At 45.5% G+C, this 19,730-nt stretch overlaps 2 protein-coding genes across 14 annotated transcripts in view; both read left to right on the forward strand.

Moving 5' to 3' along the window:
* The window catches only part of LOC115147134 (calcium/calmodulin-dependent protein kinase type II subunit beta), a 70,880-nt gene that overhangs the window by 19,451 nt on the left and 31,699 nt on the right, over window positions 1–19,730 (forward strand). For 7 of the 13 annotated variants that reach the window (XM_065004639.1, XM_065004641.1, XM_065004643.1 and 4 more), the window contains exons 5-12: window positions 1,374–1,439; window positions 5,524–5,596; window positions 11,820–11,922; window positions 17,380–17,463; window positions 17,605–17,699; window positions 17,805–17,927; window positions 18,000–18,083; window positions 18,222–18,270. In XM_065004639.1, the coding sequence (XP_064860711.1) occupies window positions 1,374–1,439; window positions 5,524–5,596; window positions 11,820–11,922; window positions 17,380–17,463; window positions 17,605–17,699; window positions 17,805–17,927; window positions 18,000–18,083; window positions 18,222–18,270 (677 nt within the window). The remainder of the gene's footprint in view (window positions 1–1,373; window positions 1,440–5,523; window positions 5,597–11,819; window positions 11,923–17,379; window positions 17,464–17,604; window positions 17,700–17,804; window positions 17,928–17,999; window positions 18,084–18,221; window positions 18,271–19,730) is intronic. The other 6 variants (XM_065004640.1, XM_065004642.1, XM_065004644.1 and 3 more) reach the window with 1 other exon arrangement.
* Window positions 7,370–10,053, forward strand: LOC135562561 (polysialoglycoprotein-like). The gene is made up of 9 exons (XM_065005071.1): window positions 7,370–7,709; window positions 7,797–8,075; window positions 8,161–8,511; window positions 8,547–8,705; window positions 8,767–9,027; window positions 9,063–9,173; window positions 9,235–9,552; window positions 9,775–9,926; window positions 10,015–10,053. The coding sequence occupies exons 1-9, from the start codon at window positions 7,370–7,372 to the stop codon at window positions 10,051–10,053; spliced, it is 2,010 nt and encodes a 669-aa protein (XP_064861143.1).

Here is a 19,730-nt window from a genome sequence, read left to right on the forward strand (position 1 = left end):
GTGTCTGCAGTAGTAACAGAGAGCTAGCTTCAACGGTCACTGACCGACGTCGAAGAACTCGGGTGTCTGCAGTAGTAACAGAGCTAGCTTCCAACGGACGTAGGAAGAAGCAGGTGTCTGCAGTAGTAACGAGGCGAGTGTCTGCAGTAGTAACAGAGAGCTAGCTTCCAACGGTCACTGACCGACGTAGGAAGAAACGAGTCGGGTGTCTGCAGTAGTAACAGAGAGCTAGCTTCCAACGGTCACTGACCGACGTAGGAAGAAACGAGGCGAGTGTCTGCAGTAGTAACAGAGAGCTAGCTTCCAACGGTCACTGACCGACGTAGGAAGAAACGAGGCGAGTGTCTGCAGTAGTAACAGAGAGCTAGCTTCCAACGGTCACTGACCGACGTAGGAAGAAACGAGGCGGGTGTCTGCAGTAGTAACAGAGAGCTAGCTTCCAACGGTCACTGACCGACGTGCGAAGAAACGAGGCGGGTGTCTGCAGTAGTAACAGAGAGCTAGCTTCCAACGGTCACTGACCGACGTGCGAAGAAACGAGGCGGGTGTCTGCAGTAGTAACAGAGAGCTAGCTTCCAACGGTCACTGACCGACGTAGGAAGAAACGAGGCGAGTGTCTGCAGTAGTAACAGAGAGAGACGCCTCTCCCTAATGGTAGCGCTAAGTACCTGTATATCAATTCACCACTATGGAGGATTACAATAATAATAAAGGAGCGGATGTTTCAGAAATAATTATTAGGTTAAGTAACCTTTTAACAGAATTTACAATTCCACTTGTGGAAACATTGCCACCTTTTCACAAGTGAAGAGAATAACACTATTTCACCACCACATGTGAACTTGCAATTCCACATGTGAAAGTTTGAAGAGTTTTCTTACACGTTAAACTGCAAATGTGATTTTCACATATTCATGTTTTTCAAACGTGAACTTGCAATGCAATGCATGTTATTCTCTGAACATGTGAAAAAGGGGTGTTAAACATCCGGGCTCCTGAGTGGCGTGGTGGTCAAAGGCACTGCATCTCAGTGCAAGAGGCGTCACTATAGTACCTGGTTCGAATCCAGGCTGTATCACATACGGTCGTGATTGGGAGTCCCATAGGGCCGCGCACAATTGGCCCAGCGTCGTCCGGGTTTGGCCGGGGTAGGCCGTCATTGTAAATGAGAATTTGTTCTTTAACTGACTTGCCTAGGTTAAATAAAGGTTACATTATTATTTATTTATTTTACTCTCAATGTAATACATGTGAAAAAATGTTTAAGCTCAATGTGATTTTCACATGTCAAACTGCATTGCCACATTTTCTTTTGTAAGGGTGTGTGTGTGTGTGTGTGTGTATGTGTGTAAACTAGTCTCTTTGTGTTGTAGAGTGACAGGTGGAGAGCTGTTTGAGGACATTGTGGCCAGAGAGTACTACAGTGAAGCAGATGCCAGGTAAACACCTTTTTACACAGTTCACCCTCTTCCATCAGCTTGCTCTATCATGTGCTCTCACTCTCTCAATTCAATTCAAGGGCTTTACACTAGTTTCTGCACCTGACTTACAGCCAGAGTCATTCTGAGTTTTACTAGCTAACGTGAGCTAATAACTTACCGTCTGTTTGGCTCACATTCTATGACCTACTTAGCTAACATAGCTAGATCGGTGCAATATTTGCGACACCAATCAAAGCGTGAGGAGTCAACGTTTACAACACATGCAAACAGAACGTTGTAACCCGAATAAAAAGACAGGCTTCTAGATTGATTGGCTAGCAGCTAACTAACTTTTCCAGCTTTTCATGACTAACCTACTGTAGATGGCGCGGTAGCTCGTTCCTGTGCTATGTTGTTTGTTGCGGGATTCAACTGATAGATTCAACAAATTAAGCAACATCCCATCAATGTGATGCAGAAATACATTAAAAGATAGTGTCGGTGTTAGTATGTGGAGAATAACTATAGCCGGGTCACTTTACCTGGCAAATAAACAGTTGCTATTCCAGCGGCTACTGTATTATTTTTTTAGTTCACTCTTGTCTTCTGCCGGTTTTTTTTCAATGCACCAATCAACTGTTTGGTTCCTTGTCCCAAGAGCCAATCATGTGTCGGTTTGGTTACACTGCCCTCTTCTATATCTCTGGAATGTCATGGCAAAGAAATGTTGACTTCCACCTTATTAGACATAGCTACCAAAGTAACTGCTTTTAACAAACTGTTGGCCTATTCTAACTGTTTTGTTTCATTCAAAGCACACATTTTACCTAGTGAGTTTGAGAGAAATGTGACCATTCGCACAATCAACTTGAAATTGTGACGTTTTGTTGTTGTCTTGGAGTAGCATTATACTATGCTATTATATTAAATTATGTTACTTAGAATTACGGAGAGGCTGCATTTCCCGAATTCTCTGGGACCCTCTTCCCAATAGCAACAAATCTGAGCATCTGCCAATGTGCAGAATTATCTACATTACACACACTCTGCTCTACAGAGAATTACAGGACCCTCTTCCCAATAGCAACAAATCTGAGCATCTGCCAATGTGCAGAATTATCTACATTACACACACTCTGCTCTACAGAGAATTACAGGACCCTCTTCCCAATAGCAACAAATCTGAGCATCTGCCAATGTGCCGAATTATCTACATTACACACACTCTGCTCTACAGAGAATTACAGGACCCTCTTCCCAATAGCAACAAATCTGAGCATCTGCCAATGTGCAGAATTATCTACACACACTCTGCTCTACAGAGAATTACAGGACCCTCTTCCCAATAGCAACAAATCTGAGCATCTGCCAATGTGCAGAATTATCTACACACACTCTGCTCTACAGAGAATTACAGGCTACTCTGGCGAATGGTGGTGTTTAATTCAGATCAATTAATACATTGCCAAAGGTTACCCTGCTCTCTCCTTCGTATTCTTGCCATAACCTGACTTGCCTAGTTAAATAAAGGTTAAATAGTCCTCCCGAGTGGCGCAGTGGTCCAAGGCACTGCATCGCAGTGGTCCAAGGCACTGCATCGCAGTGGTCTAAGGCACTGCATCGCAGTGCTAGCTGTGCCACTAGAGATTCTGGGTTCGAGTCCAGGCTCTGTCGCATGCGGCCGGCCGCGACCGGGTGGCCCATGGGGCGGTGCACAATTGGCCCAGCGTCGTCCGGGTTAGGGAGTGTTTGGCCGGTCGGGATATCCTTGGCTCATCGCGCACGAGCACGAGCGATGTGTCAAGAAGCAGTGCGGCTTGGTTGGGTTGTGTTTCAGAGGACGCACGGCTCTCGACCTTCGCCTCTCCCGAGTCCATACGGGATTTGCAGCGATGAGACAAGAATGTAACAATTAACAATTGGATACCACAAAATTGGGGAGAAAAAAGGGGTGAAAAATACAAAATAAATAAAGTTGAAATAACTAAAATTGTCATGGGAAACATTGTCATTTTGAGTCTCTGTCTCTTACTCTCCCTCTCTCCTGTTCAATGTTACAGACAGAACAGAGAGAGGGAGGACAGACACACAGAACAGAGAGAGGGAGGACAGACACACAGACAGACAGACAGACAGACAGACAGACAGAACAGAGAGAGGGAGGACAGACACACATAACAGAGAGAGGGAGGACAGACACACAGACAGACAGACTTAAATCAATTTGACTGTGGAGGCGTTGTGTGGGGGTGGGAGAGAGAGAAAGGGAAATTGGACAGAGTGAAATAGGTGAGTTAGAAAATAGCAAGGATAGAGGGAGTGGAAGGATAGAGGGAGTACTGTATGAGGGGTAGAGGACATTGAGAAAAGATTGGAAGGATAGAGGGAGTACTGTATGAGGGGTAGAGGACATTGAGAAAAGATTGGAAGGATAGAGGGAGTACTGTCTGAGAGGTAGAGGACATTGAGAAAAGATTGGAAGGATAGAGGGAGTACTGTATGAGGGGTAGAGGACATTGAGAAAAGATTGGAAGGATAGAGGGAGTACTGTCTGAGGGGTAGAGGACATTGAGAAAAGATTGGAAGGATAGAGGGAGTACTGTATGTGGGGTAGAGGACATTGAGAAAAGATTGGGAGGATAGAGGGAGTACTGTATGAGGGGTAGAGGACATTGGGAAAAGATTGGAAGGATAGAGGGAGTACTGTATGAGGGGTAGAGGACATTGAGAAAAGATTGGAAGGATAGAGGGAGTACTGTATGAGGGGTAGAGGACATTGAGAAAAGATTGGAAGGATAGAGGGAGTACTGTCTGAGGGGTAGAGGACATTGCCCTGAGTGTGTGTGTGTTCAGATTTTTGCTACATTGCCCTACCCTGAGTGTGTGTGTTCATTGCCCTGAGTGTGTGTGTTCATTGCCCTGAGTGTGTGTGTTCATTGCCCTGAGTGTGTGTGTTCATTGCCCTGAGTGTGTGTGTTCATTGCCCCGAGTGTGTGTTCATTGCCCCGAGTGTGTGTGTTCATTGCCCCGAGTGTGTGTGTTCATTGCCCCGAGTGTGTGTGTTCATTGCCCCGAGTGTGTGTGTTCATTGCCCCGAGTGTGTGTGTTCATTGCCCCGAGTGTGTGTGTTCATTACCCCGAGTGTGTGTGTTCATTACCCCGAGTGTGTGTGTTCATTACCCCGAGTGTGTGTGTTCATTACCCTGAGTGTGTGTGTTCATTACCCTGAGTGTGTGTGTTCAGATTTTTGCCCGCATTGCATGTGTTCTCTGTCTGCCTATCCAAGACTGGTTGTATTTGCTTGTGGCAACAAAAGAAAGTGAAAGTCAGAGATAAAGATTGAGGGAAAGTATTTCTCAGTCAAAGAAACTGGGAGTGAAATTAACATTTTAAATTTTAATTGTTATAATTGGGTGAAGTATATTTTCTATTTTGTGTTTGACACATTTTTTTTAAAAATAAGCCAGAGAAAGTCACCAAATTTGACATAGCCTCTCCTAAACACACACACACACCCACCCTCCTTTTTGTCAAACAGATTAATAGCCAGAGGTGACAGAGTGTTTGTGTGCTTGTGAGTGTGCACTTGCATGTGAGTGTGTCTGTGTGTAACTCACGTCATAGGCTCCATCCCAAAATGGAGGATACCCCACTAGCAGGATGTACAGGATCACACCTATACATAAACACCCACACACGGACGCACTCAGGCATGCAGGCGCACTCCTACGCTGCCTGACTCGTATAGTGCAGTTCCTCTTCACACACACACACACACACACACACACACACACACACACACACACACACACACACACACACACACACACACACACACACAGTGGCAGGTTCTGTTCTCAAGTCAATGTGGAATGTTTTAGGTATGCTGATATTCAAGAGCATCCACTCCTTTGTAGTCCAGTGATAACACAGAATGTCATTCACGACAGAAAGACACAGGAGTGGACTTGAGCTGTGGGTGTATTGACATGTTCATGCACTTTTACACAATTTAAAAGCACTGCAATACACCACACAGAACACAGATCAGATGCAGCACACTGGCAGAGACTAACCGACTCCCCCTGGTGTTGTTATACAGTCACTGCATCCAGCAGATCCTGGAGGCCGTGCTACACTGTCACCAGTCGGGTGTGGTACACAGAGACCTCAAGGTGAGTTACAGATTCTTTTAATTATTTTGGCACTATTTTCACAATACAGTTGAAGTCAGAAGTTTACATACACTTAGGTTGGAGTCATTAAAACTCGTTTTTCAACCACTCCACAAATTTCTTGTTAACAATCTATAGTTTTGTCAAGTCGGTTAGGACATCTACTTTGTGCATGACACAAGTAATTTTTCCAACAATAGTTTACAGACAGATTATTTCACTGTATCATAATTCCAGCGGGTCAGAAGTACACTAAATTAACTGTGCCTTTAAACAGCTTGGAAAATTCCAGAAAATTATGTCATGGCTTTAAAAGCTTCTGATAGGCTAATTGACATAATTTCAGTCAATTGGAGATGTACCTGTGGATGTATTTCAAGGCCTACCTTCAAACCCAGTGCCTCTTTGCTTGACATCATGGGAAAATCTAAAGAAATCAGCCAAGGCCTCAGAATCTTTTTTTTTTTTTGTAGACCCCCACAAGTCTGATTCATCCTTGGGAGCAATTTCCAAATGCCTGAAGGTACCACGATCATTTATACAAACAATAGTACGCAAGTATAAACACCATGGGACCACGCAGCCGTCATACCGCTCAGGAAGGAGATGCGTTCTGCCTCCTAGAGATGAACGTACTTTGGTGCAAAAAGTGCAAATCAATCCCAGAACAGCCAAGGACCTTGTGAAGATGCTGGAGGAAACAGGTACAAAAGTATCTATATCCAGAGTAAAAAGAGTCCTATATCGACATAACCTGAAAGGCCACTCAGCAAGGAAGAAGCCACTGCTCCATAACCACCATAATAAAGCCAGACTACAAAGATCATACTTTTTGGAGAAATATCTTCTGGTCTGATGAAACAAAAGCAGAACTGTTTGGCCATAATGACCATCGTTATGTTTGGGGGAAAAAGGGGGAGGCTAATTTTCCTACCTCATGATGCCATTTATTTTGTGAAGTGCACCAGTCCCTCCTGCAGCGAAGCACCCCCACAACATGATGCTGCCACCCCCGTGCTTCACGGTTGGGATGGTGTTCTTCGGCTTGCAAGTCTCCCCCTTTTTCCTCCAAACATAACGATGGTCATCACTATAGTTTGTTCACAAGACCTTTGTGGAGTGGTTGAAAAATTAGTTTTAATGACTACAACCTAAGTGTATGTAAACTTCTGATTTCATCTGTATACTGAAACAACATCTCAAGACATCAGTCATGAAGTTAAAGCTTGGTTGCAAATGGGTCATCCAAATGGACAATGACCCCAAGCATACTTCCAAAGTTGTGGCAAAATGGCTTAAGGACAACAAAGTCAAGATATTGGAGTGGCCATCACAAAGCCCTGACCTCAATCCTATAGAAGATTTGTGGGGAGAACTGAAAAAGCGTGTGCGAGCAAGGAGGCCTACAAACCTGACTCAGTTACACCAGCTCTGTCAGCAGGAATGGGCCAAAATTCATCCAACTTATTGTGGGAAGCTTGTGGAAGACTACCTGAAACATTTGACCCAAGTTAAACAATTTGAATGCAATGCTGCTAAATACTAATTGAGTGTATGTAAACTTCTGACCCACTGGGAATGTGATGAAAGAAATAAAAGCTGAAATAAATCATTCTCTACTATTATTCTGACATTTCACATTCTTAACATAAAGTGGTGATCCTAACTGATCTAAGAAAGATCATTTTTACTAGGATTAAATGTCAGGAATTGTGAAAAACGGAGTTTAAATGTATTTGGCTAAGGTGTATGTAAACTTCCGACTTCAACTGTATGTTGAACACGAGTAACGCAGCCACTGGTACCACTAGTAACACAGCCACTGGTACCACTAGTAACGCAGCCACTGGTAACGCAGCCACCGGTACCACTAGTAACGCAGCCACCGGTAACACTAGTAACGCAGCCACCGGTACCACTAGTAACGCAGCCACCGGTAACACTAGTAACGCAGCCACCGGTAACACTAGTAACGCAGCCACCGGTAACACTAGTAACGCAGCCACCGGTAACACTAGTAACGCAGCCACCAGTAACACTAGTAACGCAGCCACCGGTAACACTAGTAACGCAGCCACCGGTAACACTAGTAACGCAGCCACCGGTACCACTAGTAACGCAGCCACCGGTACCACTATAGTAACGCAGCCACCGGTACCACTATAGTAACGCAGCCACCGGTAACACTATAGTAACGCAGCCACCGGTAACACTAGTAACGCAGCCACCGGTACCACTAGTAACGCAGCCACCGGTACCACTAGTAACGCAGCCACCGGTACCACTAGTAACGCAGCCACTGGTACCACTAGTAACGCAGCCACCGGTAACACTAGTAACGCAGCCACCGGTAACACTAGTAACGCAGCCACTGGTACCACTAGTAACGCAGCCACCGGTACCACTAGTAACGCAGCCACCGGTACCACTAGTAACGCAGCCACCGGTACCACTAGTAACGCAGCCACCGGTACCACTAGTAACGCAGCCACCGGTAACACTATAGTAACGCAGCCACCGGTAACACTATAGTAACGCAGCCACCGGTAACACTAGTAACGCAGCCACCGGTACCACTAGTAACGCAGCCACCGGTAACACTAGTAACGCAGCCACCGGTAACACTAGTAACGCAGCCACCGGTAACACTAGTAACGCAGCCACCAGTAACACTAGTAACGCAGCCACCGGTACCACTAGTAACGCAGCCACCGGTACCACTAGTAACGCAGCCACCGGTACCACTAGTAACGCAGCCACCGGTACCACTAGTAACGCAGCCACCGGTACCACTAGTAACGCAGCCACCGGTACCACTAGTAACGCAGCCACTGGTACCACTAGTAACGCAGCCACTGGTACCACTAGTAACGCAGCCACCGGTACCACTAGTAACGCAGCCACCGGTACCACTAGTAACGCAGCCACCGGTAACACTATAGTAACGCAGCCACTGGTACCACTAGTAACGCAGCCACCGGTACCACTAGTAACGCAGCCACCGGTACCACTAGTAACGCAGCCACCGGTACCACTAGTAACGCAGCCACCGGTACCACTAGTAACGCAGCCACCGGTACCACTAGTAACGCAGCCACCGGTACCACTAGTAACGCAGCCACCGGTAACACTATAGTAACGCAGCCACCGGTACCACTATAGTAACGCAGCCACCGGTAACACTAGTAACGCAGCCACTGGTACCACTAGTAACGCAGCCACTGGTAACGCAGCCACCGGTACCACTAGTAACGCAGCCACTGGTAACACTAGTAACGCAGCCACCGGTACCACTAGTAACGCAGCCACCGGTAACACTAGTAACGCAGCCACCGGTAACACTAGTAACGCAGCCAACGGTAACACTAGTAACGCAGCCACCGGTACCACTAGTAACACAGCCACTAGTAACGCAGCCACCGGTAACACTAGTAACGCAGCCACCGGTAACACTATAGTAACGCAGCCACCGGTAACACTAGTAACGCAGCCACCGGTACCACTAGTAACGCAGCCACCGGTAACACTAGTAACGCAGCCACTGGTAACACTAGTAACGCAGCCACTGGTACCACTAGTAACGCAGCCACCGGTAACACTATAGTAACGCAGCCACCGGTAACACTATAGTAACGCAGCCACTGGTAACACTAGTAACGCAGCCACCGGTAACACTAGTAACGCAGCCACCGGTAACACTAGTAACGCAGCCACCGGTAACACTAGTAACGCAGCCACCGGTAACACTAGTAACGCAGCCACCGGTACCACTAGTAACGCAGCCACCGGTAACACTAGTAACGCAGCCACCGGTAACACTAGTAACGCAGCCACCGGTAACACTAGTAACGCAGCCACTGGTACCACTAGTAACGCAGCCACCGGTACCACTAGTAACGCAGCCACTGGTACCACTAGTAACGCAGCCACTGGTACCACTAGTAACGCAGCCACTGGTACCACTATAGTAACGCAGCCACTGGTACCACTAGTAACGCAGCCACTGGTACCACTAGTAACGCAGCCACTGGTACCACTAGTAACGCAGCCACTGGTACCACTATAGTAACGCAGCCACTGGTAATACTAGTAACGCAGCCATCTGCCATTCACAACGCCCTAGCAAAACCAAAACCTACTTGAAGGTAACAGCGCTCACTGTTGCCCCTAATGTCCAGCTTCCACATCATCTCCCGACATGCTCAGACATGGATGGACGGTGACCTGGCTGCTAATCTCGCAGTGGATCTTGAACGACCTGGCTGGTATGTGTAGGCCAGCATCCCGGAGTCGCCTCTTCACTGTGGATGTTGAGACTGGTGTTTTGCGGGTACTATTTAATGAAGCTGCCAGTTGAGGACTTGTGAGGTGTCTGTTTCTCAAACTAGACATTCTGATGTACTTGTCCTCTTGCTCAGTTATGCACCGAAGCCTCCCACTCTTTCTATTCTGGTTAGACAGTTTGCGCTGTTATGTGAAGGGAGTAGTATAGTCATTTGCAGTCATTTACAACATTAACAATGTCTACACTGTATTTCTGATCAATTTGATGTTATTTTAATTGACAAAAAATGTGCTTTTCTTTCAAAAACAAGGACATTTCTAAGTGACCCCAAACGTTTGAATGGTAGTGTGTGTGTGTGTGTGCGTATGTGGATGCTTGTGTGTGTGTGTGTCTCCCTGTGTGTGTGTGTGTACACTACCAGTCAAAAGTTTTAGAACACCTCATTCAATGTTTTTTCTTCATTTTTACTATTTTCTACATTGTAGAATAATAGTGAAGACATCAAAACGATGAAATAACACATATGGAATCATGTAGTAACCCAAAAAGTGATAAACAAATCGAGATTCTTCAAATAACCACCCTCTGCCTTGATGACAGCTTTGCACACACTTGGCATTCTCTCAACCAGCATCATGAAGTAGTCACCTGGAATGCATTTCAATTAACAGGTGTGTCTTCTTAAAAGTTCATTTGTGGATTTTCTTTCCATCTTAATGCGTTTGAGCCAATCAGTTGTGTTGTGACAAGGTAGGGGTGGTATACAGAAGATAGCCCTATTTGGTAAAAGACCAAGTCCATACTATGGCAGGAACAGCTCAAATAAGTAAGGAGAAACGACAGTCCATCATTACTTTAAGACATGAAGGTCAGTCTATATGGAACATTTCATGAACTTTGGAAGTTTCTTCAAGTGCAGTCGCACAAACCATCAAGCACTATGATGAAACTGACTTTCATGAGGACGGCCACAGGAAAGGAAGACCCAGAGTTACCTCTGCTACAGAGGATAAGTTCTTTAGAGTTACCAGCCTCAGAAATTGCAGCCCAAATAAATGCTTGAGGATAAGTTCATTAGAGTCCAAATTCAAGATTTTTGGTTCAAACCTCCGTGTCTTTGTGAGACACAGAGTAGGTGAACGGATGATCTCCGCATGTGTATTTACCACCATAAAGCATGGAGGAGAAGGTATTATGGTGTGGGAGTGCTTTGCTGGTGACACTGTCTGTGATTTAATTAGAATTCAAGGCACACTTAACCAGCATGGCTCCCGCAGCATTCTGCAGTGATATACCATCCCATCTGGTTTGTGCTTAGTGGGACTATCATTGGTTTTTCAATAGGACAATGATCCAACACATCTCCAGGCTGTGTACAGGCTATTTTACCAAGAAGGAGAGTGATGAAGTGCTGCATCAGATGACCTGGCCTCCACAATCCCCCGACCTCAACCAAATTGAGATGGTTTGGTATGAGTTGGACCGCAGAGTTAAAAAAAAAAAAAAATCTGCCAACAAGTGCTCAGGATATGTGGGAACTCCTTCAAGAGTGTTGGAAAAGCATTCCAGATGAAGCTGGTTGAGAGAATGCCAAGAGTGTGCAAAGCTGTCATCAAGCCAAGGGGTGGCTATTTGAAGATTCTCAAATATAATTTGTTTAACACTTTTTTTTCGGTTACTACATGATTCAATGTGTGTTATTTCAAAGTTTTAATGTCTTCGGCATTATTCTACAATGTAGGAAAAAGTATAAATAATGAAAAACCCTTGAAAACATTAGGTGTTCTAAAACTTTTGACCGGTAGTGTATGTGTACATGCATGTTCATGTGTGTGTATGTGCATTACTACTACATGATTTTAGGCCTAGCACCATATAACATTTTGAATAGGATCTCTGTGCACCCTGTGTAAGTGTTTGCCTTCATTCCCTGTGTAGCCAGAGAACTTGCTGCTGGCCAGTAAGTGTAAGAACGCTGCAGTGAAGTTGGCTGACTTTGGACTGGCCATCGAGGTGCAGGGAGACCAACAGGCATGGTTCGGTACGTCCACACACACTCAGTTAGCACACGCACGCACACACCCACGCACACACACACACCCTGTATTCATGTTTTAACACGTGTTTGTGTGGCCCAGAGACTAGCTATTCTCTTGTAAGAATATTTTTTTAATATTCACATTTTTAAACCTCAATTATATATTTTTTATTAATCAACCTTATCTTCAAGGTATACAATGCATTCTGAAAGTATTCAGACCCCTTCATTTTTCCACATTTTGTTACATTACAGCCTTATTCTAAAATGGATTAAATAATTCCCCCCCCTCATCAATCTACCCATAATGACCAACAAGATTTTCTGGTCTGATGAAACCAAGATTGAACTCTATGTCCTGAATGCCAAGCCTGGAGGAAACGTGTCAGGATCGAGGGAAAGATGAACGGAGCAAAGTACAGAGAGATCCTTGATGAAAACCTGCTCCAAAGCGCTCGGGACCTCAGACTGGGGCAAAGGTTTACCTTCCAACAGGATAACTGACCCTAAGCACACAGCCAAGACCTGAAAATGTCTATTTTTTAATATATTTGCAAAAAATTCTAGAAAGCTGTTTTTGCTTTGTCATTATTGAGTAGTGTGATGGATGAGAAAAAACAACATTTAATCTGTTTTAGAAGAAGGCTGTAACGTAAGAATGTGGAAAAGTGAAGCGGTCTGCACAGTAAATGCATTGTTTTGCTTCGGTGAAAGTTGTTACACTCAACTATATATATATATATATTTTTTTTTCATTAGTCCACTGTTAAATACAGTTCCAAATGTCAGCAGTCAAGTTTTCAAAATATTGGAGTTTCACATCATCATGATGCAAAATGCATCATGACGATGTGGCAAGTCACGCTTTTCTTCTTGAAAGTCCAATATCTTAAACTCTTGACTGCTGACGTGCGAAACATTTTGGGATTGTATTAACAGTGGACTAATGAACAAAATACCAAAATATACACTGAGTGTACAAACATTATGATTGAACTCTTTCCATGACAGACTGACCAGGTGAATCCAGGTGAAAGCGATGATCCCATATTGATGTTGTTAAATCCACTTCAATCATGAGAATGCCTTCGACACCTTGTAGAGTCCGTGCCCTGAGGAATATAGGCTGTACTTATAGGAAAAGAGGGGGGAACTCAATATTAGCAAGGTGTTCTTAATGTTTTGTGCACTCAGTGTAGGTTTTGAGTGGATTTTTCCTGTAATTCACATTACTCAAGTTTCAATTTCACAGTAATGTCCACATGAAATCAAATCATTTGGATTCACCTGATTGGCAGACACAGTACCCAGTTGGAGCAGCAGTTTGGTCTCAGCTATGTTGCTGGACATCTTCTTCTTGTATTTGTTTGTGAGGAATTTGACGCGCTGTGCCCTGTTCTGGGTTGGGGCCACATACAGTGGCTTAGTAGACACAATGCGGCCTTTCATCTCCGCCACAGCCTTGGTGGCCTCCTCGGGGGAAGGAGAGGCCCACAAAGCCAAAGCCCCTCGCTTTGGTCGGCCCTCTGTCCTCATCACCTTGGTACTGGTGATGGGAACTCCTTGTGTAGCTGATCATCGTCAGGGTTACCTTCCAGATATTTTTAAATAAAGGTTCACTCCTTGATGTCTGGGCTGTTTCAGCTCTGCCTGACACTCTGGTTTTGTCTGGGCACATAGTCGCTTCCCGTTCAGCTCCTTGCCATTCATCTGATCCACAGCTTGAGGGGGTCAGATAGACACTGGAATCACAGACACTAAGTTTTAACTCACATCTAGAAAGTGGCATTAACATGTGACATTGCACCACATATAAACACATCTAGCAAACACTCACCAAATATGTCTATGCAACCAATACAATGTGATTTGACCATATCCAAAGAGCAACTTGACATCCTGACCAAAATGATTCATGTAGACATTGGTGGAGTCTTTGGCCCCTGGCCCTGGAGCTGGTTCCAGCCTTTCGCTCGTGAAGAGATTTGAAGGGTCCAATGAAAACATTTTTTTCTTCTAGGAGCATTCCGTTTAATTTTGTTATGGCTCTTTCAGAAGCCTCAGCGTTGCCTTTGGATCTCCTCAGAAACCAGCTTCCTGGAGACAATGTTTCCGAAGGCAAAGAAGACCTTTGTTGCAGAATGTCTTGTCCAGATTCTTAACAAATCCTTTCTCAAGGATTGGCCATGCTGAGACCACATGATCCTCATAGGGCTTCCATGGATGGTTATAAAGTTGACCATGTTCAGGTCACGATCATCATCGTCTGGGTTAATTAACATATTTGACATAACCATATTCGAGTGAACAAAGGATTCTTTTGTTCTGAACAACCAGGATGGAGAAGTTGTGGTCGGTGCCATTTAAGATGGTAGGTTTAGGTTACTACATCATACTCAAATTTTCCCTATACACATAGCCTATGAATAAAAGTTTACAATGTAGGTACACAGGTCGAGAGAAAAATGAGAGTAATCAAGGTGACAGTGACACATTCAATACTGCTTTGCACACTCTTGCCTGCATCTAGCTGATCTAGGGTGTAATCATTAGTCCAGCAGTTGCAAACGAGAGCTTCTATTGGACAAATTTCAGGTATTTTTATCCCTGTTTTGTTTCCATTTGCTTCCATTTTAAGAAACGTTTTCAACAGAATTGGTGGAATGAATACACCCCTGATCACACGCAAACACAGTTCACTTTCATAGCAGCCACATACAAACAGCATGATCTCATAATTCCTTCTCGAATCTACGCAATCTCCTCCTCTCACCTTTCCCTTCACTTGTGGCCTTCAGTGCACAACAAATTAGCTGTCTGTGACCAGGTGAAAAAACCTTTCCAAACCAACATTTCATATAATAATCGCTACACACAGCCTACATCGTTGTCACCATATTAGCGAACGTCATAGTCAACATGCTACTACAACTAACGCATTAGTAAACCCGCTACAATCATGCAGTACAGTGTCCCGTCAGCAAGCAGTTTAGCAGTTACACCAGCGGGCCCCAGTGGCAATAAAGGAATAAAACCAAAAGCTTACCTTGACTAAGAAGAGTTCCAGTGTTGGATAGCCAGCTAGCTAACATAGCATTCCTCTCAGTTTGAGCTGGGTGTTTGAGTAGGCTAAACTAGCTAGCTAACATAGCATCCCTCTCAGTTTGAGCTGGGTTTTTTAGTAGGATAAATTAGCTAGCTGCATTCGCTAGCTAAGTGAAAGTGAAAAAAAAGTATACGAAATATAGCTAGCTCTATCTCTCTCGCTTCATTTTTAAGTAAATTAATTTGTTCAAAACTGTTCAACTATTGTCTTTCTCTTTGAGTCAACTATTCACCAAATTTTTTTTTTGCAGTGCTAGCTAGCTGGCTGTAGGTTATGTATTAGATTAATTCTCTGATCCTTTGATTGGGAGGACAACATGTCCGTTCATGCTGAAAGAGCTCTGATAGGTTGGAGGACGTCCTCCGGAAGTTGCCATAATTACTGTGTAAGTCTATGGAAGAGAATGAGAAGCATGAGCCTCCTTATCAGATATGAAAGTAAGACCCAGATGCAGACACATTGAATTAACAATGGTTCAATATTCCAACAGGGGCAGACAATAGACAGGTCAATGCAGGCAGGGGTCAGTAAACCAGACGTGGGGCAACGGTACCGGACGGCAGGGAGGGTCAGGGACAGGCAGGCGGGCGGGCTCAGAGTTAGAACAGGCAAGGGTCAAAACCAGGAGAGCGAGAAAAAGAGAGCCTGGGAAAAGCAGGAGCTGAGAACAAAAACACTGGTTGACTTGACAAACTGTCAACAGACAAATAGAGAACACAGGTATAAATACCCAGGGGATAATGGGGAAGATGGGCGACACCTGTGCTGACACCTGGTTGACCGGGGTGCCGGCGGTGGAAGTCGGCGATGAGGCCTGGGTCCAGGATGTCTCTAGCAGGGACCCAGCACCTCTCCTCCGGGCCATAACCCATCCAGTCAACCAGGTACTGGAAACCCCTGCCCTGTAGTTGTACCCTGGAAGGCATCTCACCGTGAACCCTGGAGGCATCTCACCGTGTACCCTGGAGGCATCTCACCGTGAACCCTGGAGGCATCTCACCGTGAACCCTGGAGGCATCTCACCGTGTACCCTGGAGGCATCTCACCGTGAACCCTGGAGGCATCTCACCGTGTACCCTGGAGGCATCTCACCGTGTACCCTGGAGGCATCTCACCGTGAACCCTGGAGGCATCTCACCGTGAACCCTGGAGGCATCTCACCGTGAACCCTGGAGGCATCTCACCGTGTACCCTGGAGGCATCTCACCGTGTACCCTGGAGGCATCTCACCGTGTACCCTGGAGGCATCTCACCGTGAACCCTGGAGGCATCTCACCGTGTACCCTGGAGGCATCTCACCGTGTACCCTGGAGGCATCTCACCGTGAACCCTGGAGGCATCTCACCGTGAACCCTGGAGGCATCTCACCGTGAACCCTGGAGGCATCTCACCGTGTACCCTGGAGGCATCTCACCTTGTACCCTGGAGGCATCTCACCGTGTACCCTGGAGGCATCTCACCGTGAACCCTGGAGGCATCTCACCGTGAACACTGGAAGGCCATCGATGACACAGGGAGGACGGGTGGGCCGGGAAACAGAAGACAAAGGGCTGTGAGACAAGGGCTTCATCCTAGACACAATCCTGGAAAGTAGGGTTAATACGGAGACGAACAGCAGTGGGGCTAATGACACGGCGAACGGGCCGATGACGTGGGGGGAAAGTTTAGGGGACTACACCCGGAGGGGCATGTCGCGGGTGAAGAGCCATACCGATAGTGTGGAGCAGGGGTCCGGTGGTGAACCGTTTCTCGCCTATACCGGGAAGTGGTCTTCAACAGGACGGCCCAGGCTCTCTTCCAGGTACGGCGACAGCGGCGGATGAACATCTGGGCGGAGGGATTGCTGATTTATTGATCGATGGTTGCTCAAGAGAACAGAATGACAGGAGAATTATAGAATGTCAGGTGTTGGAACCCCTGGAACCCCCTCGTTTGTTGTGTCATAAGTCATATTAGATCAAATTGGATATATTCTATTACAATACTTTCTTTATTGCATCATAGTCAGTTACACAGGATGATTTACATTGCAAATACAAAATGTAAAAACAAATGAATACAAAAATGAACACAGTAGGCCTAAGCTTACAAAAATAACACATAACCTGTCAAAAACTTTGTACAGGACTTCCCAGTTCAGCTGTCCATTTCAGTTAAATAAATGGATTTCAGTTTAAAATGACATTGTTGATTATGGTATTTGGTAACAGTTTAACTAAATAAAAGACATGCAGTGGAATCAGTCTCGCTGCGTTGTTTAGTCTGCTGTGTTTGACTACCAAAATCATCATCATATCATCCACAGCACACGAGTCCAATACAGCTTGATGACTGTGTGTGTCGTTTGTGTGTAGGTTTTGCAGGTACCCCAGGCTACCTATCTCCAGAGGTACTGAGGAAGGAGGCCTATGGTAAACCTGTCGACATCTGGGCCTGTGGTGAGTGCAGATCACTTTATTATCTCGCTGTCTCATCCCTCTCTCTTCTATATCTCCTGCCCCCCCCCCTCACCACTCAACGAATGTGTGTCTCCGTGCATGTGTCCGTGAATGTGTGTCCTTGTGTGTGTTTATGTATAGGTGTGATCCTGTACATCCTGCTAGTGGGGTATCCTCCATTTTGGGATGAGGACCAACACAAACTCTACCAGCAAATCAAAGCAGGAGCCTATGATGTGAGATATACACACACACACACACACACTCACATGCAAGCGCACACTTACAAGCACACACACTCTGTGTCACCTTTGTCTATCAATCTGTGTGTGTGTGTGTAGTTTCCATCTCCAGAGTGGGACTCGGTGACTCCAGAAGCCAAGAACCTGATTAACCAGATGTTGACTATTAACCCTGCCAAGAGGATAACTGCCCAGGAGGCCCTCAAACACCCATGGGTCTCCGTAAGTACAGACACACACACACACTTTTCCTCTCTGTTTCCTCTCTGTTTGACATTGTCTCTCTTTCTCCAGCAACGGTCCACGGTGGCGTCCATGATGCACAGACAGGAGACGGTGGAGTGCCTGAAGAAGTTCAACGCCCGGAGGAAACTCAAGGTCTGCTCTATTTTAATAATCTCATAATCCACAGGATCACTAAACATCTGTGAGCCTTCTCACTTCTCAGACTAACCTAGTAATCTACCACTCACCCCATCTATTTCTCTCTTCCCATCTCTCTCTTTCTGTCCATAGGGAGCAGTCCTGACTGCTATGCTGGTGACGAGGAATTTCTCCGGTAAATGTGTGTGTCTTCATAAACACTTACACGCATGCACAGCAGGTTGGCATTTATTGGGATGACTCATGTACTGGAAGAAGCTCTGCGGAGTGGTTACTAGCTGGCATAGCCACAAAATCTGATTCTAAACCTAACCTTAACCACACTGCTAACCCTAATGCCTAACCTTAAATTAAGACCAGAAAGATCATATTAATTTTCATGAATCTTTACAATATACCCTATTTTTTACTTTACAGCTGGCCCATCTCACAGAAATCTCTCAGATCTGCCTCCAGGGAAAGATTGATGACAATAAATGTCAAACTGCGCATGCACACGCATGCATGCTACAGTCACATACACATGCTCCACAAGTGTACACACACACACTCTCTCTCTCTCTCTCTCTCTCGCTTTCTTATTATCACAAATTGAGTTTCACCTCCAATTTACTAAGTTTGACTACAATGGTAACTTGCATGGATCATTACATGTTTCTCTTCCACTTAGGGGTGTGAACTTTAAAACGTTACAACGAAGTTAAAAAAGTGTATTTATTTTTTAAATGTATATCACAGTGCAGTTATCACAAAACGTATTCTTTGCCGTGTTATAGCCTAACTAGACGATAGGCTATGAAGGTTGTGTAATTAAATAGAACCAGAGAGGTAGAAGTGAACTTTAGGCTACTTAATGAATTTGCGAGGCATTGCAAGAAGAGACATTGCGAGATAAAGATTACCAAGACAACTGCGCACAGTCCTTTCTGTCTGCCCCCTCCTCTCTCTCCCTCACGCTGGCTCGCCTGCTTTTTCTCTTTGCTAATGATACACGTTTGTGCTCAGTCTTCGGTCTGGTGCGTGTAGAATATCCTAGCCTATTCATTGATGATAGGTCCCTGACTCTGTCTGCCTAGTGGCCGACCTGCCTATACACCCCTCCCCTTTCTCGGTCCCTCGCTAGCCTGCTCCTATTCATTGATGATAGGTCCCTGACTGTCTGCCTAGTGGCCGACCTGCCTATACACCCCTCCCCTTTCTCGGTCCCTCGCTAGCCTGCTCTGCACGATGCTTGTGTTCTTGGAAGTACAGCAACTAATCATTCTCCTCCGTTCCAAAAATACTGAATCTTAGCAGGCGAGGAGTCGATTTCTAGCGGAATCAAGTCTTGACACTCAGAAATGGGAGTCGACGTGCAAGAAGTCGAGGAATCTATTATTTTGGAGTCGACTATCCACCACTACGTCATCATCATTAACAGTTGGAAAAAAAGGCAGAGAAAGGCAAACGACAGCAGCGAAGTCCTGCATGACAATACTTTGAGAAGTTAAATGAGGTGGTGGTGAAATGCGAGGTGGAATTGAGGTACAGTATGGTAGTACAGGTGTAACCATCTGAAAGGGATGAACCGTAAGACCCAAACATATCCTGGTAGCAGCGAGGGGCCCCAACAACAAACATGAGACAACTTCACACTAAAGC

This window comes from Oncorhynchus nerka, linkage group LG19, assembly GCF_034236695.1.
Source record: "Oncorhynchus nerka isolate Pitt River linkage group LG19, Oner_Uvic_2.0, whole genome shotgun sequence".
NCBI lineage: Eukaryota > Metazoa > Chordata > Actinopteri > Salmoniformes > Salmonidae > Oncorhynchus > Oncorhynchus nerka.